The sequence below is a fragment of the Quercus robur genome, chromosome 5, assembly GCF_932294415.1.
Source record: "Quercus robur chromosome 5, dhQueRobu3.1, whole genome shotgun sequence".
Lineage (NCBI taxonomy): Eukaryota > Viridiplantae > Streptophyta > Magnoliopsida > Fagales > Fagaceae > Quercus > Quercus robur.
In genome coordinates, this window is record NC_065538.1 from 44269298 (window position 1) to 44297159 (window position 27862).

The window sequence follows — 27862 nt, forward strand, 5'->3', positions numbered from 1 at the left end:
AATATTTATTAAAAAAAAATTATTTTTTGTTAGTGGGTTTAATTTTTTTAAACAACAGGGAGGTGGGTAGTTTATTTTGAAGAGCTTGGGAGATTTGTGCATAATTTGAAAAAAGGGAGAGGTTAGTATAATCTTGGTAAACTTCATGGGAGGTTAGTGTAATTTGCCTAATATAAAATTAAGATGCATTTAATATATGTATTTGAACGCATTTGAACACATTTATTTAAGATGCAATTTTTTTTTTTTTTTTTTGAGAATCAAAACTAAGAAACTTTATTAAGGTAGGCTCTCAAGATCAGCCAAAAATACAGATTCAAGGTCTAGTGGTACTTCTTCCATCCAGACGAACATACTAGGAGGTATAATTGCTCTCCTTGCTAATGAATGTGCTAACTGATTACACTGTCTCCGGACAAAAGATATATTTGCTTTAGGGAAATGAGACAATAGGAAGAAAATATCAGCTACAATGTTTTTGTAGTGGGTCAGCTTGCTACCTCCATTCTTCAGGTTCCTTATAAGGAGCTCAGAGTCACCTTCAAGAGTTATATCGTCAAAGCCCAGTTCCAACGCAAATTCTAAAGCTCTTCTAGCCGCCAACACTTCCACCTCAATGACAGATGTTGGTAGAGGTATTTGTTGAGTCAAAGACGCCATGATCAGCCTAGCATCATTTCGGATTACTGTGCCGATTCTAGCACAATCTCTGTTTGCAAATATCGCGCCGTCAAAGTTTATCTTGAGCCCGTTAGCATCAGGTGTTGTCCAATGCATTGTTGCGCGTCCATGAGGGTGTGAAGATCGCTCGTTGGTTGTTTCAGACCTCGTCAGTCGTTCCTGGGCAAACTCCATCACTTTGTCAAGTGTTAAGGCCGGTTTGCCGAGGCGTAGGTTGTTGCGCCTATTCCAGAGTGTCCAAATTACTGCTGCAGACAGCTCCGGTTCTTTGTTTCCTGTAAAAATGAAATCAAACACGTCAATAAAGGAGGTGCACGCATGGAGCATGCCATGGTTCCACTCTGGCTGTGTGCACCACAGAGGCTTTAGGTCTAGACAGTGCAGCAACGCATGCATAGCATCTTCTTGGTGCATTTTATAGCTATCACAGGTGCCTGTTGTAGTGATTTTACAGCGGACCAGGTTCGCTTTAGTGGGCAAAGAGTCTTTGCAAGCTCTCCTGACCAGATGTTTCACTTTGTTTGGAACATTGAGACCCCAAATCTTCTTCCATAGTGGCTTTAGGGCTTCATTCTCAGATGGATCAGGTTACCTACCGATATGCTCTTCAAACAAAAACTTATACCCGGATTTAACAGTGTAGATGCCATCTGGGTTGAAGGGCCAAATCAGCACATCCTCTTAAATCGTCATACAGAGGGGGATATTTTTTTATAATACTCACTTCAAAAGGATAGAAGCAATTTTCTAACACATCTTCCCTCTATACTTTCTGCTCTTGGTCTATCAAATCTCTAACAAAGGTAATGGTGTTGTCCTCAATATGTGGTGACAATAGCTTTGGGTTAGCTCTGATTGGCAGCTAGTTATCCCCCCAGATTTGAACCGAGGTCCCGGAACCAATTCTCCACCTACTCCCCCATTTAATTACATCTCTTCCTTGCATAATACTCTGCCATGCGCGAGAAGCATTTACAGGTATTTTGGCCTCCATCACCGAAGAATTGGGAAAGAATTTGGCTTTAAAAACACAGTAGAATAAGGAGCTTGTGTCATGAAGCAACCTCCATGTGTGTTTTGCCAAATGTGCATCATTAAAAAGGGAGAGATTTTTAAAACCCATACCACCTTGAGCTTTAGGCTTACACAAGTCCTGCCACTTAACCCAATGAACCTTCCTATTATCACCCCTTTGACCCCAAAAAAATCTGCATATCATAATTTAATGTATGTATTTGAACACATTTTGTATAAAGATAACTATGTAACCTCTAGTTATAAAAAGTAGAAAGGCAATGATTTCAAGCATGCCCAGATACCTTTTCTAAGCACCATAAAAATGAAATAGAAAATAATTGTTAGGAACCCATGGGTAGAATTCACCCTTGGAAACTAGCTTGCAAGGGGAAGGTGTCTAAGAGCTTTATAAGCACATGATTAAACTTACACTTAATCAGTGTGGGACACTAGAATCATAACATACCACCACGCTCCGCAGCCAACGTTCATAACGGCTCACTCTAACGACACTAACTCGTTGGTAGCCCTTTCTTCTTTTAGCCTTACCCAACTCATTTGGAAAGAAACATGTACGAATTGTCAACAATTTAGAACCCTTCAACCCAACGAAGAGTGAGAATTCTCTTTTTCCGTCAACTTTTTTGACACAATGCGTTTCTATGGATCTTTTAGGTACAAGAACTTTAATGCTGCCTTTGATGTTTTTAGTCCAAAGTTTAAAGATTACATATGTGATGGGGACATTTGTATTTGAATGTTACAAGAGGATGAATTCTACTTAATTGAAAAAGATGTGGATAAAGTGGAGATGTTTGATTGAGAACAATAAATATGAAGGTTTGTACCTGATCTGATTACGCTTGATGTGAGAGGTCCTTGGAAGAAGAAAAAATGTTGTAAATGAGGAAGAATAGGGCTATTAAAAAATAAATATGGAAAGAGAAATTAATAATTAATATCGGTGTACCATTTTGGAGTTATCAACATATTTTATAAGCCTAAATATTAGTCTAAGTAAATTAACTTAATGTATAAGCCTAAATATTTTATAAGATTATTGCTAAAGTGTTGGTTAATCAGTTGAAGATAGTATTGCCTCATGTTGTTTCTGACTCTTAGAGTGCCTTCTTATCCGGGAGGCTGATCACTGACAATGCACTTATTGCCTTTGAGACTTTACATTATTTAAACGGAAGACACAAGGAAATTTGGGTTGCATGGTTCTCAAGTTTGACATAAGCAAAGCTTACAATAGAGTTGAATAGCAATTTTTAGAGAAGGTGATGATTCATTTGGGGTTCTCTGGTAATATTGTGTCTACTATCATGTCTTGCATTAAGTCTATTTCTTATGCCGTGCTTCTCAATGGTGATCTTGTGGGGCATATCAAACCAGCTAAAGGTTTACACAAAAGTTATCCTTTGTCCCCATATATGTTCCTTTTGTGTGCTATTGGCTTTCAAGGGCTTCTCCATAAAGCTGAATCTAATGGTTCTATTAGAGGGGTTTCTATATACCGAAATGGCCCACATGTATCTCACATTTTCTTTGCAAATGATAGTGTTCTTTTTTGCTGGGCGAAGGAGGCAAAATGTCAAGTTATTCTAGACATTTTGGCTACTTATGAAAAAGGCAGTGGGCAGAAAATTAACAAGAATAAGACCAATATCTTCTTTAGTTCCAATACTCATTAAGATGTGTAGGATCGCATTCAATAGCTCCTTGGTGTCCCTTCCATTAGAAACTTTGAAAAATATTTTGGGGCTTCTAGCCCTTGTGGGTAGAGGAAAAAAAACAAAGTTTCACTTACATCAAGAAGCGAGTGTGAAAAAACTCCAAGGGTGGAAGGAGGAGTTACTATCTCAATCTAGCTAAGAGAGGTGTTGATTAAATCAGTGATTCAAGCCATCCCAACCTATTCCATGAGATGCTTCAAGCTTCCAGAGGGGCTGATTAAATAATTGAAGACCATGATTCGAATATTTTGGTGGGGATATAGCAACGAAGGGAGGAAAATTCATTGGGTTACTTGAGAACATTTGTGTGAGGCCAAAGACAAGGGTGGGATGGGGTTCAAGGAGATTGAGAAATTTAATGATGCTTTGTAAACAAGTGTGGCGAATGATGCATAACCCGGATTCACTATGTCATAAGGTGTTCAAGGTAAGATTCTTTCTTGATTGTTCCATTTTAGAGGCCAAAGAATCCACAATTGGCTCCTATGCATGGAAGAGCATTCTAAGTGCAAGAGATGTTATTCAAAAAGGCATGGTGTGGCGGGTTGGGAATGGGTAGTTCGTGGGCATTAGGAAAGATAAATGGCTGCCTGCTCAAATTTGTAGAACTGTTATCACCCCCCCCCCCCCCCCCCCCCTCTCTACCCCTTGATGCCAAGGTTAGTTTCCTCATTGATTCTGAGTCAGTTACGTGGAAAGCAGATCAAGTGCAGCAATTGTTCATGCCTCATGAAGCCAAATTGATTCTTAGCACTCCTCTAAGTGTTAGGCTTCCTTCGGATCATCTAATTTGGTCTCAAACGCCTACGGGAGTGTTTACTACCTGTAGTGCTTATCAGCAGTTGGCCAATTCCGCTATGGCTAATAGTGCTAGTAGTTCTAACCCAAATCCCCAGAAGAAATTTTGGAGAGGACTTTAGGCTGTCCTAAGGTGGAAAAGGTGTGGAGTGATCATGCTTGGTTCTGCGAAGCAGTCTCCTCCCTACCGGCTAATTTCACTAACCTGTTGTCTAGATTTTTGCAAGTATCTGATGATAATAGGGCTGAATTTTTCATTTGCATGGCGTGGGGTCTTTGGAATCGACGAAATAATCTAAGGCTTGGTCTCCCATCTCCATCGCTGGACAGAATTGGAACACAAGCTACAAAGCTACTGCAAGATTTCATCAATGCCCAAGATGCTCAGTCGGTGTGCAGTACAATGGCTCCAAATTTCTGGTGTCCTCTGAGCTCCCTGGGTTTCAAGGCAAATTTTGATAGTGCTGTCTTCAGCAACTCCCACTCAGCTGGCATGGGAGTGGTCATTCACAATAGACGTAGCAAGGTGATTGCTGCTATGGTTGAACGTATTCCCCTTCCTAATTTAGTAGTTGAGGTTGAGGCAATGGCATGCAAACGAGCTGTGCAGTTTGCATATAAAATTGGTGTCCAAGAAGTTATCTTTGAGGGGGATTCGATGATTGTGATTCAAGCATTGACCCACGGTACTGCTAATGAAGCTCCATACGCAAGGGTGGAGGCACACATAAGCTTAGGGGGGCCATGGCCCCCCCAAAGCTTTTGAAACCCCTATATAATACTATATAAAAACAAGTTGGCCCTACATATGTATTAATTGGCCCCTCCAAAATAATTCACATACCTAGTCTAATGTTAGTTTTAGTGGTTTCCCCTTTGAAATATGTTGTGGTTGTATGATCGATCAAAGGGCTAAGGCAATTATCTCTCAAAACTACATAGAATGATGCACTAGCACGAGTGATAAAAAATATTTGATACCATAAGTATGTCTCAATCTTATTGGTTGATGATTGGATGTAACCAAAGCATGGAACTATTAGGATTAAAGAAAGTATATGGAAGTAATGAAAATAATTAGCTGAGTGGGGTTGTCTAGCAAATATGGCATATAAAATGACTAAAACAAAATAAAAGTATTAGTTACCCTTCAGTCATTAGCCTTTGGTTCAGCAAGTGACTGAAGCAATTGTCATATGTTTTATTTTGTTGTAGGTCTTATGCATCATACAATTTTAATTTCTTTATGGCATTCCTTTTGAAATATGACCATTTTTACAATTACAATATTTTAGTTTCTCAAGTGGACTTTACCCAACAAAACACACGTTTACTCAAACCAAAAAAAAAAGGTTTGTCAAGATGCTATTTTTTTTTTAAGTAAACAAAAGTGCACTATGTTTGTGTGTGTTCAAATGTGAAAGTCGCTAAAAGTTTATTGTTTTGCTTAAATTAGTGATTTTTTTGGTGGCATTTGTAGTCATTAAGCTTCATTTCTTTATTTCTTTTAACTCTATCTATCTCACACATACGTACACATAAATATATGAGTTATGACTAATGTACAAACATGTAATTCGACCCCCCAAGTTAAAAATTCTGGCTATGCCCCTATCCATACGGCAACCTAATCGATGACATTCTTATTCTTGCTTCTCATTTATCAAAAGTTAATTTTTGTCATGTTAAACGCTCTTGTAACAGGGTAGCTGATGCTTTAGCAAAATGAGTCAAAACTGGAGTTGATTCTAGGCATGGATTGAAGACCTGCCAGAGGACATTGCTCCCTTGGCTCTCTTTGATGTTCATTAAGTTCAATTGTATTTGGTTTTGTGGTTTCTAATAAAAGTCCCAGGCTTCTAGTCCTGTTGCTCAAAAAAAAAAAAAAAAAAAAAGACTGTATTATCTTAATTAAGAATTTTACACATTCTTTATTATTTTTAATTGTACTAACCAAAATATTTGAAACTTTTTGAGTACAACCCGACATTTTATCTGGTATGTTTCAAAAGAATACCAATATTGATTTAATTGCTTGTAAAGTAGTACTATACATATCATTAGTATAGTTGATACTAGTATTGTATTGACTACTTTAGTTCTCATAGTAACACATTATTTATTCTCATGCTAAAAAAAAAAAAAAACACTTAATCTACTGACTCTCCCCCATCCACAAAAGCAATATCATTCCTCTATCCACACGCTATGAAAGAGGACTTATTATTCCATTGCATGAGCCAACTATGGCTATTTTTAGGAAATATTACACATCCATCATCGTTTTCATAGGAACATAGAAGTAAGGAATTATAATATATATTACATTTGTATTGTTCCAAGTGCTGTTAGATTCTAAAACCAATTAGGACACCTCCAAACTTATTTTGTCACGAGTTGGACTTAACAAATCTCCCCCTCTAGAATATACTCTTTGCTAATTATAGATTCTCTCTTTAAATCCTTTTGTGGAAAATCAGTTGAGTTGAAGCAATGAGGGCTCTTATATTTGGTGGAAGATATCAACTTTGTCAGAAATATTTACGAATTCAACAACAATCTCTAATTAACAATCAATAAATCCCCCACTTGGCTTACAGGTTGGGCCGTATAGAAAAGAAAAGCTTCTTTAGGGCCAAAACTTGTGTGCTTAACGTGAAGACTAGAATCACCACTTTTTAATCTATGGATCGGATCAGCAATAGCTGTCTACAACTATTTTATGCAGAATAAGTCTTCATCTTGTCCCTTACATGTTTCTTGAGGTGGCTAAAGCATATCTCTATGACGCACTTAATGAGGAAGGATTACGGATTCCTTCCAAAGCAGAACAAACATCACAATTTGAACAAATTTGACTTTATTGATCACCAATTCAACTTTAAAAAGATAAATTTGAAGATAAAATCATGGGCCCACTCTAGCAAAATGGTTGTGACAAGTGACATATCTCTCTATGTGGTTTGTGGTGTCCACTCGGGCAGTGACACAGGTAAGTAGCCAAGCGACTATGTTTTTTAATATCCTAAAATCTTTTTTTTTTTTTTTTTTTCAAACTAATAATTGATGGTTTTTTTTCGGAGTCATAAATTTGGAGGTGTCTTTAACCCACCCTAAGTATAGCTTCCTCAAGTGCTCCTAGGTGAATACAACTGAGTCATTCCCCATTCAAGTCAACATCCTAAGGGAGGAATAAACGAGTTTTTAGGTAGAGAAGGCATATTTTGATTAGGACCCTTCTTTCATTCTCTAATGAAAGTGTCTACCGAAAAATGTATGACCCACTTCTTACAATCTTGCTTGAACCTTGCTTTAATTGATTGGGCACCACACACACCTATTAGTTTTTCAACCAACATTGGGATCAATTTATTGTATTAACAATATATATATATATATATATATAAATGAAAATATATATTATTTGCTTTATGTTTGAGTGAATTGTCATATTTCATCTCTGAAGTTTCATTTTTACAATAATAATTAGTAAATTTCACATTTGTTATCAATGTAAATCCTTTTGTTTAGAAATTACCATTCATTATCATCTATAAAACTATCTTTACTTCAAAATACAATTTGACAAAAATGACAATAGACAAAAAGACCAACTTAACACGAATATTAAAGTCTAACAACTAAAATAACAAAAATAAGCATTAGAGATGAAAATAACAAATTACCCTATATCTAAGATGGGGTTTGATAACTCTACAAACGAAGGTGTAATTTGGATTTTAACCATTAATTTTCAACTTATTCTACTTGACCTTCAATTTGTTATAATTATTTACTTTAACGGCAATTTTTAGCTTGAAATGTTTGTGTGTGTGTCTATATATATATATATATATATATCCAATCCAAGAAAGATCAAGACCAAAAGTTTACTGGCAAGGCATTTATGCTAATTGCTAAGTTGGTAACTCCGATTTTAGTTTTATCAGTACCTATATACAGTGGTTTGCTAATCAATGGGGAAATTTTGTGTGTGTGTGTGGGGGGGGGGGGGGGGGGGGGGGGGGGTGTTGTGGTGGGGTTTGGAAGTGTTAAATGTGGAACAAATTGCGATCCTAATATCTTATATAAATTTATTAATAAACATTATAGGTTAAAATATATATTATACTCTTTTAGTTTGGATAAATTGTCATTTTCCTTTTCAAAGTTTCATTTTTATTATTTTGATCTTTTAAGGTCACATTTGTTACCAACATCAATCCTCCCATTTAGAAACTGCCATTCGTTTTGGTCTACAAAACTGTCATTAAAGAAATGACAATAGATGAAATGATCACCTCTGAAATATTAAAGTTTAACAACTATGATGAAAAGAATAAGCATTAGATATAAAAATGATAATTTTCCCCATTTTCTATAACTTTACACAAAGGTGTAATTTGGATTTTATTCTTTAATTTTTAATTTATTGTACTTGACTTATTATGCCATAATTAATTACAAGTTGTTGATGGCTATTTTTGCATTAAATCATACAAGACTGATTCAAAGCAAAGCCCAACTTTCTTTTACTCTTGTATGTGTGGCCTAAATCCATGCAATTTAAATGGAGATTTAAAGGAATGTAGTTTAGAGATTGAGATTAAGTCTATTTGGGTTTTTTTCATGGTCCTTAAGTTTAAATTTTGCGAAGTGGGCTAAGACCTCTTGTAAAATCTAAGAATCCATTAAAGAAACCACATGCTAGCCACTTTGAGGCAAATAACACATTGTCTGCTCTATGTGAGTGAAGGCCCATGGACTAAAAAGGCATGCTAGTCCATTAATGATTTCTGAAAAGGTTTGTCACATTGCTCCTTGAGTGCCAACTTGTCCCATAGAATTCAACTAATCAGGTTTAGTCAACAAATTTTCTAATAAGATGGTCTCTGCGGTTTGGCACGTCGAGCGAATAGGGACGAAATGGGTAATTAACCATAATTTTCCAACTATTCAGTTGGTAGTTTAAGTTTTCAAACTATATTTTTTACTAGCATCTCGAGTCTAAGAGATTCGATTTAGGGTCTATAAATCGAGTTTTTGGGACTCGATTTTCATGGGTTGTTCACATCTGATGTGACACTTTTTCCACGTGGCATCTACTTGGAAATCGAGTCTCTAAGACTCAATTTCTAACGCAAAAATAATAATTATTAATGACCCAAAATACAGAAACAGCAAAAAACGTGGAAAGAAAGAAAAAAAGAAAGAGAGAGAGAGAAGAAGAAGAAGAAATGGAGATGCAAGCTCGCCGACCCAGGCCGCACAAGACCTCTCTCACTGCACCCTGTTTCTGTTTTTTTTTTTTTTTCTCTGATGAACACATATTTTTAGGAATTGCTGTTGCTGTTGTCATTGTGTTTCTTTTGCTATTGTCATTGTGGTTTTCTTTGTTTTCTTTTTAGATGGAAATCAAGTCTTAGAGAGTCGATTTCCAAGTAAATGCCACATGGAAAAAGTGCCACATCAGACGTGAACAATCCATGAAAATCAAGTCCCAAAAACTCGATTTATAAACCCTAAATCGAGTTTTTTAGACTCGAGATGCTAGTAAAAAATATAGTTTGAAAGCTTAAACTACTAATTATAATGTTTGAAATTTATGGTTAATTTCCATTTTTCTCCATTGGACAGTTGCATACGCAAGCAGCCAAGCCCCTATTTTTTTTAATACCCCTTTCAGTAGTTTCACCCCAGTTTTCTTTTCCCAACCAATAGTTGGGAATGTGTTTTAACCGGCATCCATACCATGCCTAACACTTTTAACATTTTGACGAAACTCAATGAAAGTTACCCAACACCAGCCCCAATAATGTATTAAAAAATTAACAATAAATAGTATCTCAATATACTAATATAATCTTTCCAAGATGAAAAAATGGGAGAATAAAAAATAGTAATGGGATGGAAGAGACAAATAATATAAAAGATTTTAATTTTTCTTATTTGTATTTGGTTGGAGGGTTGAAAAAGTTGAAAGATGAAAAAGCTTTTTTGTTTGGTTAAGAAGAAAAGTGGGAAGATGAAAAATGTAATATATATATATATATATATATATTTTTTTTTTAATAGGTAAAGTTTATAGAAAGTTCAATTAGAATTCGAAATTGAAATTCAATTTTGCGTCATGTGTCTAAATTTATGTGAGGACCACATCATAATTATCCACTTAAATTTATGTCATGTGTCTATTTAAGTTTTTTAATCTTTGTGCCAAGTGAGTTAATGAATGCAAAATACTAAAAATCCAATATTAATGAACTATAAAATTAAAAATAATAAAAAAAACCAATCACATATATTCAATAAAAATCACAACACAACAAAAATTAGTAGAGATAAATGGACTCAAGCCCAAAAAGCCTAAAACAATGAATTTGTAGAGAGTGAGTTGGGAAACTAGGCTTAAATTAGTTGGATGACAAATAAAGTGGATTCCAATGACAAGAACAAAAAGACGAATTGATTCAACTAAAGAAAATCGTCCTCGGCACAGTCTATGCAGATCAGTTCTTATATATTTCTCTTAGGTTTGATTACAAGTTTGTTTCTTGATCACTACAGTACTTTTCTCTTGATTCCGATCTCATTCTCTCATTGTCTCCTTCTCCTTTTATACTCTCTTCCTCTTTTATCCTTACCCTCCACGTGCAGGCCAGATGGTTGGTGTCTGATACTTGTCTCATCAACACCTTCCTGAAGTCTTTAGGTAGTAGCTGTAAGGCTGAAAACTACTGTTCAGGTATCACTTCTACATTAATGTGGCTAGAGAGTTAGCTCTAAAGCATTTAATGCAGTGGTAGCAGCTTTCTCCTTAAATATTTTAGGACTCCCCTTTGTCCTTTGTTTCTGTAATGCTTATCTGTGTCAACAGAACTTCCTAGGACATTCCCTCGGACGACAGACCACCTCTACTGACCTCGGCTTTGGTTGGCCGAGGAGGCATTCATCCTCGGCCCAACCTCCTAGGCCATTATGATTAAAACTAACTTCTTCATTTACTAGCACGGGCTCCCTTCACAATGTTTACCCCTTCTTGGAGCCTCGGCTTGGGCCTCAGGCCCAATATAAACATTGATAATGAGCTCCTGGCCCAATACCCCTACAATAGTCCCTCGAGATTCTTCTTTCTAGCTCCTCGAGAAGAAAGGAGGATTTCAATATCACCTTAGCTAGTCCGTGTCCATCACACATCTCCTTTGCCAGTGTAGATGTCTTTTTAACTGCCCAAGACATGCTCCTGACGCTTTGGCATACGAGACACGCCTTCATGAAATTTTGCAGCTCCCCGTCCCCCACGTTCTATGACGCGATGCAGATCCAACGGTTGGGGATTCTGCTAGAACATAGGCAGGAATTTTCCTGCTTGTAACCTTCTATTTGATATTAATACCACTCAAATCAATCTCCCATCTCATTCTAGCATTCACTTAGCTCTAGCGAACATACACTAAACCTGCCAACTTCCCTAACTTACTCGTGTCTCTACAAATACCAAAAACTTGTCTGAGGATACTTTCCTTCATTCTGTAAGTCTTCACAAATCTTTACACTTTGCTTTTCCATATATTTTTCTATTCTTTGTACTTTTCCTCTCCTCGGCTCTGTTTTTCTCCTCTCAATCTTTTTAGTTCCCTCAAACCCTCCTAGAAATTGGTAGATTTAAGAGTTTGGTAGACTCCGAGGAGGGAATAAAGAACTTTAGGGCTCGATATAGGATCCCTCCAGGTAGGGGTGTGCAGAAAACCCACCGACCCGCCAAACCCGACCCAACCCACCGACCCGTCGGGTTGGGTCGGTTTTTAAGGCTTGGTGGGTTGGGTTGGTTACAAAAAAAACTTTTATGGCGGGTTAGGTTGGGTTTGGGTCATAAAATTACAAACCCGCCAAACCCAACCCGACCCACCCATATTTAATATATATTTAAAAAATATTTTTATATTTAATAATTTTTTTTTTAAATCAATTGTAGGACACTTTTATATATATATATATATATATATATATATATATATATATATATATATTATATATTTAATAATTAAAAAAAAACAATTGTAGAGCAGCATTTCCTTAGTTTCTCCTACTAATACTAATTTAATATATATATATATATATATAATATATTATATAATTAATAATTTTTTTAAAATAGCCAGTTCTTCCTATCCTATATAAAAGCCAATTAGTTCACACAAATCCTAATAAATTACTATTGTTGTTTAGTCATTAATGTTGTTTGCCTTTAAGGAATTACATTGATACTAATCTTCAGGCTTTTTTAATATTTTAATATTTTTTTTCTACTCAATTTAATAATAATAATAATAAATTTCAAACCCATGGGTTCAACCCGACCCAACCCGACCCATGTGGGTTGGGTTGGGTTGGGTTTTTTTTGACCCACCATGGTGGGTTGGGTCAAAAAATCCCCTCAACCCAACCCGACCCGACCCATGCACACCCCTACCTCCAGGAGTAGGCATTAGGTATTGTAAAGATGGGCAATGGCACAAAGCAAGGCAAGAGGGAGAAGTAGTAATCTCGATGATTGCCTTCTTAGAAGGAGGGATGACAATCCCTATAGGTACTGTTACTAGAGACTACCTTAGAGCCCATAGGTTAACTCCCACTCAGTGCACACCTAATATGTTCAAAATCTTAGGTAGTGTAGATGCCTTTAACGAGAGAATGGGTTTAAACCTTACACACCATGACGTTAACTAGGTTTACAACCTTCATCACTTAGAGGGGTAGGGGTATTACCTAAAATCTAGATACCCCGAGGTCAGGCTATTTCAATGCCTCCATGACTCGAATAAAGGCCTAAACAATGATTTCTTGATCGTATTAGGGGAGTGGCACAATGGCCTCCCCTGTCCGACAAGAGAGGGGACTCCAGGTGGGGCTCTAGGTCTAGGTTTGCAATTTCTAAGTTGCTCCCATTTCTTTTTCTTTCATTTGTGTTTGTACTAGAAGATTCCTTTTGACTTGAGTTGTCCTTTGCTAATGATGCCTTTCGTTTCTCTTTATGGTTTTGCAGATAAGAGAGCTACTGTTCCTAACTTCAGCTTAGTGAACCAACAAAGTTTGGACAAAATCTTCAAGGCCGAGGTGTTTGTCCACGCAGACAGATAATTAAGAGCAGCTCACTTGATTTTAGACTACGTTCCAATTGCCAAGACCTTCCAGGCGCCAAAGTGCATAATTAAGCCAGAGGACTTGCATTTGCAATGGATCAGCATTGCTGCTCTAGGGTTCCTCATAGCTGGTCCAATCCGAGAGGGAACACTTGCCACTGATCCGATACCATAAGGTATACCAAAGGTCGCCCTACCACCACAACAGACAATCGGAGCGGCCACTTCTTCTCACCCTACTCACACAGAAGAAGAAGAAGGGGAAGAAGTAGTCGAAGTATCTGACTCCGATGACAAGTTTGAAGTCCTCAATCAAGCTTTGTCCCTAGAAACTTCAACTTTTGACCTCGGCCACCCATCTTTTGACCTCAGCGATCCATTCACACCAATACTTGATGAAATGGGGATTCAACGCAAGCCAAGGTCCAATTTGCTAGACTTGATAGAGTTTTAACTGGGGAGGGACGCACCTTGGAAGGCAGCCCAGACTAAGCCTCCCACCCCCCCCCCCTCAACCTGCCTTGCCCCTCCGACTCGAACCAGCCGACCTGAAAAGAAAGAGGGAGCCAAAGGGTAAGGAGGTGGTAGAAGTCAGTAAAACCCACCCTACCCAAGAAGACAAGGCCCAAAGAGCGGCCAAGCAACCCAAGGTGGGGTAAAAGGGCTTCGAGAAGAGGAGTGATCCTCAGGTTGCTCCTCCAGCCTGGACCCCCACCCCAATGCTGGATAGGGCCCCACTACCAGCCAGTGCCTCCATTAGGGACTTCCAAGGAGGGACGGCCGGTTATGTGGCTGATGCGGTGGAGCAAGCCCTGTTGCTCCTAGAGGACATGGCCGAGCTTAGGTCTATGAGGAGGCACGAGATCTTCCTCAGCTTGAAGAGGTACCTCGCAATGGTATGTATTCCACTTAGTCCCTTTTTTTGGTATCTTTTTTCTTCTTTTTTATTTATTTTTTTTATACTAATTTATCTCTATCCTCAGCAGATTGTTCAAGCTTCCTTCCAGGTGGAGAAGATAACCAACTACTGCTATAGGCAGATGAAAGAGGAAGAAGGAAGGCACAATGCCACCGTAGAGGCCTTCAACGTGGCCAAAAGGAGTATTCAAGAACTAAAGAACAAGCTGCTTGAGGAGGAGAGGGAATGAAAAAGTGCCACGGCTACCCTTGATAGTGTTGAGAGGCAGGCTAAAGGCCAGGGGGTGCTCCTTTGCAACACTGAAGATCAGCTGGCCTCCTCCAAAGCTCAGATTATTGCACTTAAGAAGAAATTTGAGGAGGTCGAGAAGGCAAAGGAACGAGTGAAGAGGGCCCAAGATAAGGCCGAGTAAGAGGAGTACGATGTAGGTGTGGCAGAGACCGGGGAGGCCCTCAAGGCTGAGGTCATGAAGGTATGTAGGAACTACTGCTCCCAAGTGTGGTATGAAGCTCTCAACCAAGCTAGGGTTGAGGCTTCATCTGCACTTAGGAAGGCAGAGAGTGTATACTTCCCCCCTGCCATCAGAGTGTCCGTTCCCTCTAACTCGAGAGCTGATACCGTGCTTGAGGTGGCAAAAAATTGGGTAAGGATAGCACAGTTAGTGTTTCGACCTCTTCTGACAAACCCTCCGAGGAGGCTGACTAGCCAGGGGCCACAAAAAAAGAAAAAGAGAAGAACACCAACCAAGGAGTGGCCCCTGATGCCATGAAGCCTCCATTTGTCACCCAGGATCCTTCTGCCGAGAAAGAAGCTCCTAAAAAGATGGAGATTGACTTGGCCACTCTTCCCCTGCCTGCCAAGACTGATCCTGCTAGCAACGTCCTCGAGGTCCCAGAAACAGCATCCTTTCAGCCAAGTAAAGCCCCTCCCAAGGAAAAAGATGTAATAAAAAAGAAATAGATCCTAGTGTAGTCCTTTCTTTTGTGTTTTTATATTCTTTTGTTGTGGTTTTCAAGGTTTGTAATCAAGTTGCCCCTTTTTTGTACTCAATCTGCCTTGTTTTAAGGCTTTAGTTAATGAAAGTTATGTATATTTTCTTTCTTCCTATGATTTTTATATTGATGTTGATATAAATTCTATCTTATCTAACACTTAATGAATGTAATAATGAGGTAAAACCCTTCTCATTAATTTGCATAAGTAACAGAAAAAGTTATCCCACCTCATATGATCAGCTCAAAACAAGTTAAATCTTCCAAGTCCATCATCTCGGCAAAGCATAATTCTAACTTGAAGAACATACATAGTATTATAACATAAAAATAGGTCTAAACTTACTCTGTTCCTAACCCATTAGTGAGTGTGAAGGGCCTGAGGAACAATCAAATCTCAAACAAATACAGGTATGCCCGTAAATACTTTAAGTGATGCTCATGAGCATCTACTTGAGTCTACTACCATAGTTAAAATCGTTGTTGTTTAAAGTGGCTGACCGTTTTTGACATTCAAATAATCAATGAGAAACACTAATTTACCTTAAGTATGTAATCCAAGGAGCCTGAAATAACCAAGGCTTTGTCCTGACACTTAGTAAAATGATAGGAAGTATTAATTTACCCAAAGTATGTGGCTTGAGGAGCCAAGCATAGCTAAGGTTCTGTTTAATACTCAAAGAAGTAATTTAACATATCAATTTACCTAAGGTATGTGGTCCGAGGAGCCAGACATGACCAAAGTTCTGTTTGATACTCAGAAAGATGCCATTAAATATTAATTAACCCAAAGTATGTGGTTCGAGGAATCAAGCATAGCTAAGGTTCTGTTTAATACTTAGAAAGATAACTGAACATATCAATCTACTCAAGGTATGTGGTCCGAGGAGCCAGGCATGACCAAGATTCTGTTTGATACTTAGAAAGATATCATTAAGTATTAATTTATCCAAAGTATGTGGTTCAAGGAACTAGGCATAGTTAAGGTTCTGTTTAATACTTAGATAGATAACTGAACATATCAATTTACCCAAGGTATGTGGTCTGAGGAGTCAGGCATGACCAATGTTCTGTTTGATACTTAGAAAGATGACATTAAGTATTAATTTATCCAAAGTATGTGGTCCAAGGAACTAGGCATAGCTAAGGTTTTGTTTAATACTTAGAAAGATAACTGAACATATCAATTTACCCAAGATATGTGGTCCGAGGAGCCAGGCATGACCAAAGTTTTGTTTGATACTTAAAAATATGTCATTTAGTATTAATTTACTCAAAGTATGTGGTCCGAGGAATCAGGCATAGCTAAGGTTCTATTTAATACTTGGAGTAACAATAATATGGAGCTTAACAGATAATGTAACAAACGAGAATGTGACAAGAAAGACTTTCATTAATAATAATACATTTTTAGGTTATTTACATTCCAGGGACATATTACAACATTCTCATCTAGGTCTTCAAGATGATACACACCTATTCTAGCCATTGAGGTGATGCGATATGACACTTCCCAGTTGGGCCCTAACTTTCCCCAGGTTGGGTTCTTTGCAGTATCCAAAACCTTTCTTCATACCAAGTCTCCGAGTGCCAGTGGCCTTAGCTTCACGTTGGCATTATATCCTTACTTGAGCTTATGTTGATAATAGGCTAATTGGACCATGGCACTTTCTCTTCGCTCTTCAATTAAGTCTAGACTCTTCCCTAACAGCTCATCATTGTTGCTTGGAGTGAAAGAACTCGTTCTAAGTGTTGGGAATCCAGTCTCCAGAGGAATAATAGCCTCGGCTCCATAAGTCATTGAAAATGGGGTCTCCCCAATGGACCTACGAGATGTAGTCCGGTATGTCCAAAGGACTTGTAACAACTCTTCCACCCATTTTCCCTTTGCGTCATCCAGCCTCTTCTTAAACCCACTCACTATGACCTTATTGACAACTTCAGCCTATCCATTCCCTTGAGGATATGCCAGGGTGGAATATCTATTCGTTATGCCCAGGTCACAGTAATACCTCCTGAACGCCTTGCTATCGAACTGAAGACTGTTGTCTAAGAAAAGGGTACGAGGGATTCCAAAACGAGTAACAATGTTTTTCCAAACAAATCTCTTGGCATCCACATCCCTGATATTTTTCAATGGTTCAACTTCAACCCATTTGGTGAAATAATCTGTGCCGACCAACAAATACCTCTTATTCCCTATTACCTTAAGGAAATGACCTACAATGTCCAAGCCCCATTGAGCGAAAGGCCAAGGGCTAGACAGAGAATTAAGAACTCCTCCCGATTGATGAATGTTGGGTGCAAATCTTTGGCATTGGCCACACTTCTTCACATACTCTTATGCTTCCCTTTGCATATTTGGCCACCAATAGCCCTAAGTGAGGGTCATGTGAGACAAAGATCTGCCTCCTGTGTGGCTTCCACAAATCCCTTCATGTAATTCTTCTAGGAGTAGCTCAACTGCTTTAGGGTGCATGCATAGCAAATATGGGCCAGAAAAAGATCACTTGTACAACTTCATGTCCTCGGATAGCTAAAACTAAGAAGCCTTCCTCCGTACCTTGTCAGCCTCAGACTTGTTCTTGGGCAAGATATCTTCCTTAAGGAATAGCACAATAGAGTCCATCCAGCTAGGACCTACCCTTACTTGATGAATATGAACCTCATTACCTCATTTCTCAGTAGGTTTACACAAATCTTTCACAAGGATCACCCGAGTAAACTTTAAGCCAAGGAGGTTGCCAGCGTGGCAAGAGAATCAGCATGTGTATTTCTACTTCTAGGGATTTGTGACAAATTAAAAGACTCAAATCCAAACTATAAGTGTCTAACCTGGTTCAAATATTCCTGCATTCTGAGATCTCTGGCTTCCAACTCTCCTTGAACTTGGCCCATGACCAGCCTTGAATTAGAGAACATTTCCACTACTTTTCCACCCATTTTCTGAACCATGGTCATCCCCACCAATAAAGTTTCATACTCAGCTTCATTGTTTGTGGCCGAGAAGCCCAATCTCAAGAATTTCTCAATTGCAATCCTCTCAGGAGATATCAGAACTAGCCCCATTCCAGGACAAAGGTTCTTGTAAGGAGATTGCACCAACCGTTTTTTCATCCATGTTTTGCTTCTGCACTCTCTCTTCTAATGGAGCTTCAGCAAACTTAGCTACTAAATTGGCGAGGACCTGACCCTTGATAGAGGTGTGAGGCATGTACTTGATATCAAAGGCCCTTAAGATCATACCTCACTTTGCAATCCTCCTAGTGTAATCAGCGCTTTGAAGTAGAGATCTAAGTGGGAGCTGGATTAGGACAACAACTGCGTGTGATTGGAAGTAGTGGGGGAGCTTATGTGTGGCATACACCACTGCCAAAATAGCTTTCTCCAGTGGTAGGTAACGGACCTCGACCTCGTGTAGTGATTTGTTCACATAATAAACTGACCTCTGCACGCCACTATCAATTCATACCAGCACCAGGCTTACTGCATGGGAAACCACTGCAATGTAGACAAACAAGACCTCGTCCACCTCAGGCCTGGATATAATGGGTGGCCAAGATAGATACTCCTTTAGCTACTAGAAGGCAAAAACACACTCCTCAGTCCATTCAAATCCCTTCCATTTTCTTAATAACTGGAAGAAAGGTCTACACCTGTCTGCTGACCGAGAGATGAATCGGTTCAAAGTAATAGTTATCCCTGTCAGCTTCTGGACTTTTTTGGGATTCCGAGGTGGCTGTAAATTGTTAATTTCTTTAATCTGGTTAGGGTTAACTTCAATTCCGCGATGTGTAACCATATACCCCAAAAACTTCCCTGATCCAACCATAAAAGAACACTTAGAAGTATTAAGTCGTAGCTTATGCCTTCTCAAGATCTCAAAGATATTCCCGAGGTTATTAACGTGCTCAGACTCCACCTTACTCTTGACCACCATGTCGTCTATATATACTTCGATATTCTTGCCTAGTTGTGGTTCAAATATCCTAGTTATCATCCTTTAATAGGTAGATCCTGCATTTTTCAATCCAAAAGGCATAACCTTGTAATGATAGTTTCCAATAGGAGTGACAAAAGTCGTTTTCTCCTGATCTTCCAAGGCTAAAGGTATCTGGTGGTAGCCTTGAAAGGTATCCAAAAAGCTCATTCGAGGATGACCCACAGTGGCATCCACTAGCTGTTCTATCTGAGGCATGGGGAAATGATCTTTTAGGTAGGCCTTGTTCAGATCTGTGAAGTCCACACATACCCGCCACTTTCTATTTTTCTTCTTCACAACCATAGTATTGGCCAACCATTCAGGGTAGAACACTTCTTTGATAGCCCCAACCTGTTTAAGCTTCATCACCTCATCTTTAACAGCGTCAGAATGATCTTTAAATGAGCGCCGAGGTGGTTGCTTTCTGGGGGTAACAGATGGATTAACATTCAAATGATGACAAATGAAGCTCAGATCCACCCCCGGCGCTTCGTAGGCATTCCAAGCGAATACATCAACGTTCTTCTTGAGAAACTCTACCAGCTCTTCTTTCTCCTGAAGAGGTAGTTAAGCTCCAACCTAAAAAAAACTTCTCCAGGTCATCACCTACAACAATCTTCTCTAAATCTTCACATTTCGCCTCCTCAGCTGGCCCATCGACAAGTAACACCAGAGATTTTGACTGCTATAAGCCCCCCTCAACAGAGGCCGAGGATTCAGCTGTAGGCTGATGCATAATTGCGGCCACGATGCACTACCAAACCATAAATTGACTCCCTACAAGTTCCTCAATCCGATCCCTTGATGGATACTTCACCTTCAAATGCAAAATGGAAGAGACAGCCCCTAAGGCATGAAGCCAGGGTCCGGCTATAATGGATGTGTAGGGGGAGTATGCATCCACTACAATGAAGTCCACTTCAACAACCTCTGACCCTGCCTATACTAGCAACCTAATCTGACCCTTTGGGATGACAACCTTCCCATCAAAGCTCACCAGAGGTGAACATAAGTTGTCAGGTCTTCGGACTTCAAGTTCAGCCCTCTGCTCAAATCAGGGTACATAATCTCTGCACCACTGCCCTGGTCTACCGTCACCCTCTTCACATCATACCTTCATATTCTGAGGGTGACTACCAAAGCATCATTGTGTGGCTGGATAGTTCTCATCTTGTCTTCATCCGAAAAACTCAATGTCAGTTGGATCTCCACTCTAGTCCTCTTTGGCTCAGAATTAGGCTCCTCAGCTGATAGCTGAGCTACGAACATCACCCTAAAAGGATGAGAGCCAGTCCTCCTAGGTGCAACAAAGATGACATTAATTGTACCTAACGGAGGCCTTGAAGAAGCGTTCCCCTGAGCCCTTGACCTTGATTGGTCTCCTTGTCAGTTAAACCGATACAAAAACTGTTGTAACCTTCCCTCTTTGACCAGTTGCTCTAGGTGGTTCCACAGAGTTCTGCAGTCCTCAGTGGTATGTCCCCACTCCTGGTGGTATTGGCAATGGAGGCTCTGGTTGCGTCTTAAGGGATCTCCTCCCATTTTTTTGGGCCATTTGAAGTATGGCTCGTTCTTGATCTTCTCCAAGACTTGATGCACTGGTTTTCGAAACACAATGTTAACCACCTGAGGGGCCGTAGACCCAAACTATCTCGTAAAATCCCTTCGGGGTCTATTGTTGTTGTACCTGTCTAACCTGAAATCCCTCCTCTCTTGAGGGATAACCTTATCCTTTCCCTTATCTTGCTGTTGGCCTTCCTCGACCTGCATATACTCATCAATGTGATCCATAATCTGACAAACACTCCTTACCAGCTCCTTAGTCAAGGATTTTCTCAAATCATGCTTGGTGGGCAATCCGACCTTGAAGGTCCTTATAGCCATGTCATCAAAATCCCCATCAATCTCATTAAACATCTCCCAGTACCTATCCGAGTATGTTTTCAAGGTCTCACCTTCTCGCATGGACATGGATAATAGAGAATCTAAAGGCCGAGGAACCCTACTACATGTAATAAAATGAGACCCAAACGTTCGGGTGAGTTCCTTGAAGGAGTCAATAGAACTTGCACCCAGAACATCAAACCACCTCATAGTCACAAGCCCCAAGCTAGATGGAAATACCTTGCACATTAAGGTTTCATTCTTGGAGTGTACAACCATTCTCTGGTTGAAGTGACTTACGTGCTCCACAGGGTCTATGCGACCGTTGTACATGGTGAACGTTGGCTGGGTGAACCACCGAGGAAGTCTCCCTTGCTTAATTTTGCGTGTGAAAGGTGATCTAGAAATTTTTTTAAGTGCTCTGCTCATCGTACTGTTCCCTAAGCCATTGGAAGATGAGCTTCTGTTTCTTTGTTCATGATGGTGGTCCTCATCGTACGAGAAAGACTCACTAGGAGGAGTCCTTGATCTTTGCCTATAACTACCGTTCTCCTCGACGTCAAAAGAGAAATTAGAAATGGAAAGAGTTCACCTTCTCCGTTTGTGGCGCAACTTCCTCTTTAAATGATCAATCTCCTACTACATGGCCCTGGTATTTTTCTCTTGAGAAAGGTGACTACCACCCCTAAAATGACTCCTACTAGTATGGGTAGTATACACACTCCCCTCCTAGTCCCTTCTTCACTCAAGGTTGACAAAATGATCTTCACGTTGAGACCCCTTAGATTCTGCCTGGTGTGAACTTGAACCTACCATAGTTGGAAATCAAACTCACTATAACACCAGAATTTCCCACAAATGGCACCAATTGTAAGGACTTGATCTAATTCTTAGCCCAAATGATAGATGGACTCAAGCCCAAAAAGCTCAAAACAATGAATTTGTAGAGAGTGGGTTGGAGAATTGGGCTTAAATGAGTTGGATGACAAATAAAGTGGGTTCCAATTACAAGAACAAAAAGACAGATTGATTCAACTAACGAAAATCGTCCTCAGCATGGTCTAAGGAGATCAGTTCTCTTAGGTTTGATTACAAGTTTGTTTCTTGATTGCTACAGTATTTTTCTCTTGATTCCGATCTCCTTCTCTCACTGTCTCCTTCTCCTTTATACTTTCTTGCTCTTTCATCCTTACCCTCCATGTGCAGGCCAGATGGTTGGTGCTTGATACTTATCTCATTAGCACCTTCCTGAAGTCTTTAGGTAGTAGCTATAAGATTGAAAACCACTGTTCAGATATTACTTCCACATTAATGGGACCAGAGAATTAGCTGTAGAGCATTTAATACGGTGATAGCAACTTTCTCCTTAGATATTTTAGGACTCCCCTATGTCCTTTGTTTCTACAATGCTTATCCGTGCCAATAGAACTTCCTGGGATATTCCCCTGGACGGCAGACTACCTCTACTAACCTCGACTTTCGTTTGCCGAGGAGGCATTCATCCTCGGCCCAACCTCCTGGGCCATTATGATCAAAACTAACTTTTTCATTTACTAGCACGGGCTCCCTTGACAATGTTTACCCCTCCTCGGACTACCTCTTATCTTTGGTTTGGGCCTCAGGCTCAATATAAACATTGATAATGAGCTCCTGGGCCCAATACCCCTACAAGTAGTATTAAATTTAGGTAAGAATTAATATGTGGCTAATTATGTTTACTTAAAAAAAAAAAATTGACTAATTATTTGTGTTATATGCTTTTTAAAAAAAATTAATTTGACTAAATATTTATATTTTTATAATTAATATTGTGTAATTTTCAATGCATCCATGCGTTTGTAAGGATTTTCTGCTAGTTTATATAAATTTACTCATATAACTTTATTAAAAAAAATTGTCCCAGTTAAAAAAAAAACAATTAAAAATAAAAGCAATCACACCAACTTTATTAAAACAAAAATCATGCTCAATTAAATTTTTTATTTTTTATTTTTTATTTAAAAAAAAAAGCAAAGACCCAACTAACCAAAATAAATAAATAAATAAATAAAGAAAAGAAAAAAGCAACTGAAACGATAGCATTTATGTCATGTTAGAAAAAATAAATAAACGGAAAAGGAAATAGAAAACCTAAAAAAGGAAACAAAGGTAGCACGTAACATTGCAGAGAATTGGAGATAGAAGGAGCTTGATGTGGGCATTTTGTGTCCAAATATTTTTGCCCCATTTTCTGTCCAATTCTCAGAGATTATGTTTTGGTGAGTCCGGAGAGAAAACTCTTAAGCCCCACCAAAATTTTCTCCATTTTCCACCCTTAACCAAACAATCACAAACCTCCTTTCCTCCCCACTTTTCTCTACTCCATTTTCCATCCCTCCAATATCACCTCAACCAAACAGAGTCCAAGAGTTTTGAATACATTTTATCTTTAGATATGTTTGAATTTGATAAACTACTCTAAAACTTGGATTTAGCGGAAATTGGGACATGAGTATCAATTAGTACCCATTTCTTTGTGATAAGGTGCCAATTAGCACCTATGTTCTAGTTACATTTTAGCTCCAACTGTGTATTTTAGCCTCTGTGACAAGGGGCTAATTTTTTTTTTTTTTTTTTTTTTTTTTTGATTAGGTAAATAATTGAATCGTAGTGAATTAATCCAAGTGAATATTTTTATATTAGATAATTCAATAATAATTAATTTAATTCTATTTAAAGTGTTTTAAGTTTGATGGATAATTGGATCATTGTCAATCAACTCGAGTTGTGTTCTTTAATTTGAATAATTAAATCGTTGTTAATTAATCCTCATTAAAGTCTCTTGAGTTTGCAGATAATTGAATTATGAATCCATGTGAAGAATTTTAAATTTGGATAATCAAATCATGGTTAATTAATTATATTTTAAATATTTTAAATTTTGTAAATGATTGGATCATCGTCAATCAATTTGAATTGAGTTTTTTTATTTTGGATAATTAGATCATTATTAATTAATCCTCATGATCAAACAGTCAAACATTTAGACAAATTAAGGTCAAACCTTAGCGAACTTTGGTCATGTTTTAGAAGATGGATTTGGTTAAAATGAGGTTGAATTTGGTGGTTTGGTGGATTTTTGAGTTCTATGACTATTGATCGGTTCGATCAAACTTGGTAAAAGTTAGATCAACAATGGTAATTCTGGATTTTTTGCTCTCAAATCATCAAATAGTGCATCCAATATTCGATTGGGATAAATCAATTATTTCATATAATTCCTGAAATTTTAAGATGAAAATGAAATTTTTGGAATTTTTAAAATTCAAACTGGAATTTTTGGTCGTAAATTGAGGCGAATTAAATACGATATTATCACAACATTCAAGTCTTCAATATATATTTTGAGAAAGAGCTATAGGTGATTACTGTTTCATTTTAAATTTAGAAGCTCAAAATTCTCTTCCAATTCAACCGCCTCCATACATCCCAAGGAAAATGCGAACAATACAAACTTTTTTACAAAATATTTTACAAACTGTTGATGTGAAGAGTGATTATTTTTTTAAACCAAAACGATAGAAATTTTATTTCAACAGCCAATATACAGTAATAACTAGATCAAACAGGCCAAAATGGCCCATTAGCATTAATTTTTGAAATATTTAGCAACAGAGCACTGTTTCGGAAATAATTAGGGAAATACCACTTTTTCTAGTACTCGAGCATGGTGAGCTCGAGTACCATCTTTTCATTGGTCAAACATCTTCTCAAAAAAAAAAAAAAAACGCCGCTATAAGGCCCGAAAACGTCACTATAGGGCTTAAAAACGCCGCTATAGGGCCCAAAAACGTCACTATAGGGCTTAAAAACGCCACTATAGGGCCCTTTGAACCTGTTATGGGACTTATAAAAAAAATTTTGCAGGAAAACGCCGCTATAGGGCCCGAAAACGTCACTATAGAGCCCCTTGAACCTGGTATGGGGGCTTAAAAACGCCGCTATAGGGCCCGAAAACGTCACTATAGGGCTTTAAAACGCCACTATAGGGCTCCTTGAATATGGGGCGATGGTGGATTAAAAAAACATGGTACTCGAGCTCCCCAAGCTCGAGTACCAGAAAAAGTGGTATTTCCCTAATTATTTCCGAAATAGTGCTCTGTTACTAAATATTTCAAAAATTAATGCTAATGGGCCATTTTGGCCAGATCAAACATCTAGTCCTTGGGTGGACCATCAGCGAACAACATGTTGCGATGACCCACAAGAGATACTTTTACATTCTAACCAATAAAGTAAGAACTGCTGCACTACATCCCTGCTAAACCCGTTGTGCACCATTGAGACGTTGATATTCCTCCAGCCATTTGTGAGCACTCTCAAAGATGACCTTCGGATGGAGCTGCACCTTCTCAAAGTAGACTTTATTGCGAGCTTGCCAAATCATCCAAGCTGTAGTTGCCCACTTCTCTAACTCCACAAGACTAATCCTCTGCTGCATCTTCTGAAAAAGGAGGAGGAAATCAATAGGCTCATTGCTGCATTTCTGGACAGTTCCCTTAAATAAAGCCCATACATTCTGCGCCAACGGACATTCCCACAACACATGGCTAACCGTCTCGGTCTGGTGACCACACAGTTCATAGCGTTCTTCTATTCTGACTCGTTTCTTGTGCAGATTCTGCCTTGTTGGTAGGCATCCTGAGCAAGCCCTCCAGATAAACATACGGACTTTTGGTGGCACGTTTAGCTTCCATATTTTGTTCCAAATATTTCCCTAGGCTTGCACCGCTGAATGTTCGGCTCGATTTGGTTGCTATAGGCGTAGAGCAACCTGGTACGCTGATCTAACCATGAAGGTGTGAGCTTTATTCTCCATCCATACCAATCTGTCTTGTGTGGCTTTGTGGTTTAGAGGCATATTGAGTATGGTCTCGCAGGTGTGTCTGTCAAATGTAGCAAAAAGCTTCCCCCTATCCCATTGCTTAGATTCCTCATTCATGAAGTCATGAACTGTCATATTCATTGGTGGTGCATTGATGAATACAGGGGAGTGAGGTAGCCAATTATGGGTGGCCACACGTATATTCCTACCGTCCCCAATCTCCCATCGAGAGCCAGCATATATGATATCTCTTGCAGCCAGTAACGAGTGCCATACAAAGGATGGGTTATTTCCCAGCTCGGCATCCAAAAAGGAGGTGCTTGGAAAATACCTTGCCTTGTAAACTCTATAAAATAGGGACCCGTTATTGTGAATTAGACGCCATGCTTGCTTGGCTAGCATAGCAAGATTGAAGGCATGGATGTCTTTAAATCCCATTCCTCTTTTTTTTGATGTACATAACTTTTTCCAACTAAGCCAATGGATTTTTCTTTCCGCCCCGGTTTGGCCCCACCAATATCTAGCCAAGAGGGAGTTTATGTTGTCACATATGGATTTCGGGAGCTTGAATAAGCTCATGGAATAGGTTGGGATAGCTTGAGCCACCGGTCTGATGAGGATTTCACAACCCGCCTTTGAGATAAACTTTTCCTTCCATCCCAATACCCTCTTTGTGATCCTTTCTTGTAACTCCTTGAACATTCCCACTTTTGACTTTCCATTAGGCATTGGGAGGCCCAAATACTTTTCACATTCCGTCATGACTCGTGCCCCCAACAGTTGTTGAATTTCATTTCTCACTTCTCTCTTCGTATTCTTGCTAAAGAAAATTGATGTCTTCTGTCTGTTGATTGCTTGTCCAGATGCACCCTCATATTTGCCCAGTAATTCCAGCAGTCTATGACATTCATCAACTGTTGCTTGGCAAAATAGTAGACTATCGTCGGCAAACAAAAGGTGTGAAATGCATACCCCATGTTTGCTAGACAACACTCCCTTGAGAGATCAGTTTTCTTCAGCTTTTCTCAGTAAGGCAGATAGCCCTTCTGCACATAGTAGGAACAAATATGGCGAAAGTGGATCCCTTTGCTTTATTCCCCTTGAAGGAGAGATAAAGCCCTTAGGCTCCCCATTGATAATAACTGAATAAGATGCTGTGGTGATCGTTTCCATTGCCAAATTCACCCATCTGCGATCCAAGCCCAATTTTATCATTATGTTCCGCAAGAAACTCCATTCAACTCGGTCATAAGCTTTGCAAATGTCAAGCTTCACCGCCATTTGGCCCACCTTGCCCTTTCTCTTATTCCGCATCTTATGTAACAGTTCATATGCCACAGTGGTATTGTCCGTGATCAACCGATTTGGAACAAATGCGCTTTGAGTCTCCGATATTATGGTTGGTAAAATAGTCTTCAACCTGTTCGCCAAGACTTTAGAGAGAACTCTAGATACCACATTTCCCAAACTAATGGGCCTGTAGTCAGACATCTGCTTAGGATCATTCTTTTTTGGGATTAGTACAATGTGAGTATAATTCATTTTACACAACATATGGCCAGAATTTAAAACTGACAGGATAGCCTCAGTTACATCAGATCCAACTATATTCCAATATTTTTGAAAAAAGAAAGGTGACATACCATCAGGACCAGGAGATTTTGAAGGATGCATTTGAAAGAGGGCCTGTCTAACCTCATCTGGTGCGTACCTTTGTAATAATGCATTGTTCATGTTTGGGGTGACACGTCTCTCCACCGCCTCTAGTACACTCCCCATTTCTGTGGGGTTTGCTGTGGTAAAAAGCTCTTTGAAGTATTGCTCGGCTACTTGGGCAATTTGC

The 27862-nt window shown here is 38.9% G+C and overlaps 3 protein-coding genes across 3 annotated transcripts; all 3 read right to left on the reverse strand.

Moving 5' to 3' along the window:
* Nucleotides 1-279: 279 nt before the first annotated feature.
* LOC126728220 (uncharacterized) lies at nt 280-1095 on the reverse strand. Its single transcript, XM_050434083.1, has one exon. The coding sequence runs from the start codon at nt 1093-1095 to the stop codon at nt 280-282; it is 816 nt and encodes a 271-aa protein (XP_050290040.1).
* A 19292-nt stretch (nt 1096-20387) lies between these two features.
* LOC126728221 (uncharacterized) lies at nt 20388-21488 on the reverse strand. Its single transcript, XM_050434084.1, has 2 exons — nt 20968-21488; nt 20388-20568 (listed from the first exon to the last, which is right to left on the reverse strand). The coding sequence occupies exons 1-2, from the start codon at nt 21486-21488 to the stop codon at nt 20388-20390; spliced, it is 702 nt and encodes a 233-aa protein (XP_050290041.1).
* Nucleotides 21489-25950: 4462 nt separating this feature from the next.
* Nucleotides 25951-26781, reverse strand: LOC126728222 (uncharacterized mitochondrial protein AtMg00310-like). Its single transcript, XM_050434086.1, has one exon. The coding sequence runs from the start codon at nt 26779-26781 to the stop codon at nt 25951-25953; it is 831 nt and encodes a 276-aa protein (XP_050290043.1).
* Nucleotides 26782-27862: the final 1081 nt, after the last annotated feature.

Coding starts and splice junctions, on each gene's coding strand:
- LOC126728220 (XM_050434083.1), bottom strand. CDS start 1,095: ATGCACCAAGAAGATGCTATGCATGCGTTGCTGCACTGTCTAGACCTA.
- LOC126728221 (XM_050434084.1), bottom strand. CDS start 21,488: ATGTACAACGGTCGCATAGACCCTGTGGAGCACGTAAGTCACTTCAAC. Junction 20,569..20,967: donor CAAGAGAGGAGGGATTTCAG/GTTAGACAGGTA, acceptor TGTTGCACCTAG/GAGGACTGGCTCTCATCCTT.
- LOC126728222 (XM_050434086.1), bottom strand. CDS start 26,781: ATGACGGAATGTGAAAAGTATTTGGGCCTCCCAATGCCTAATGGAAAG.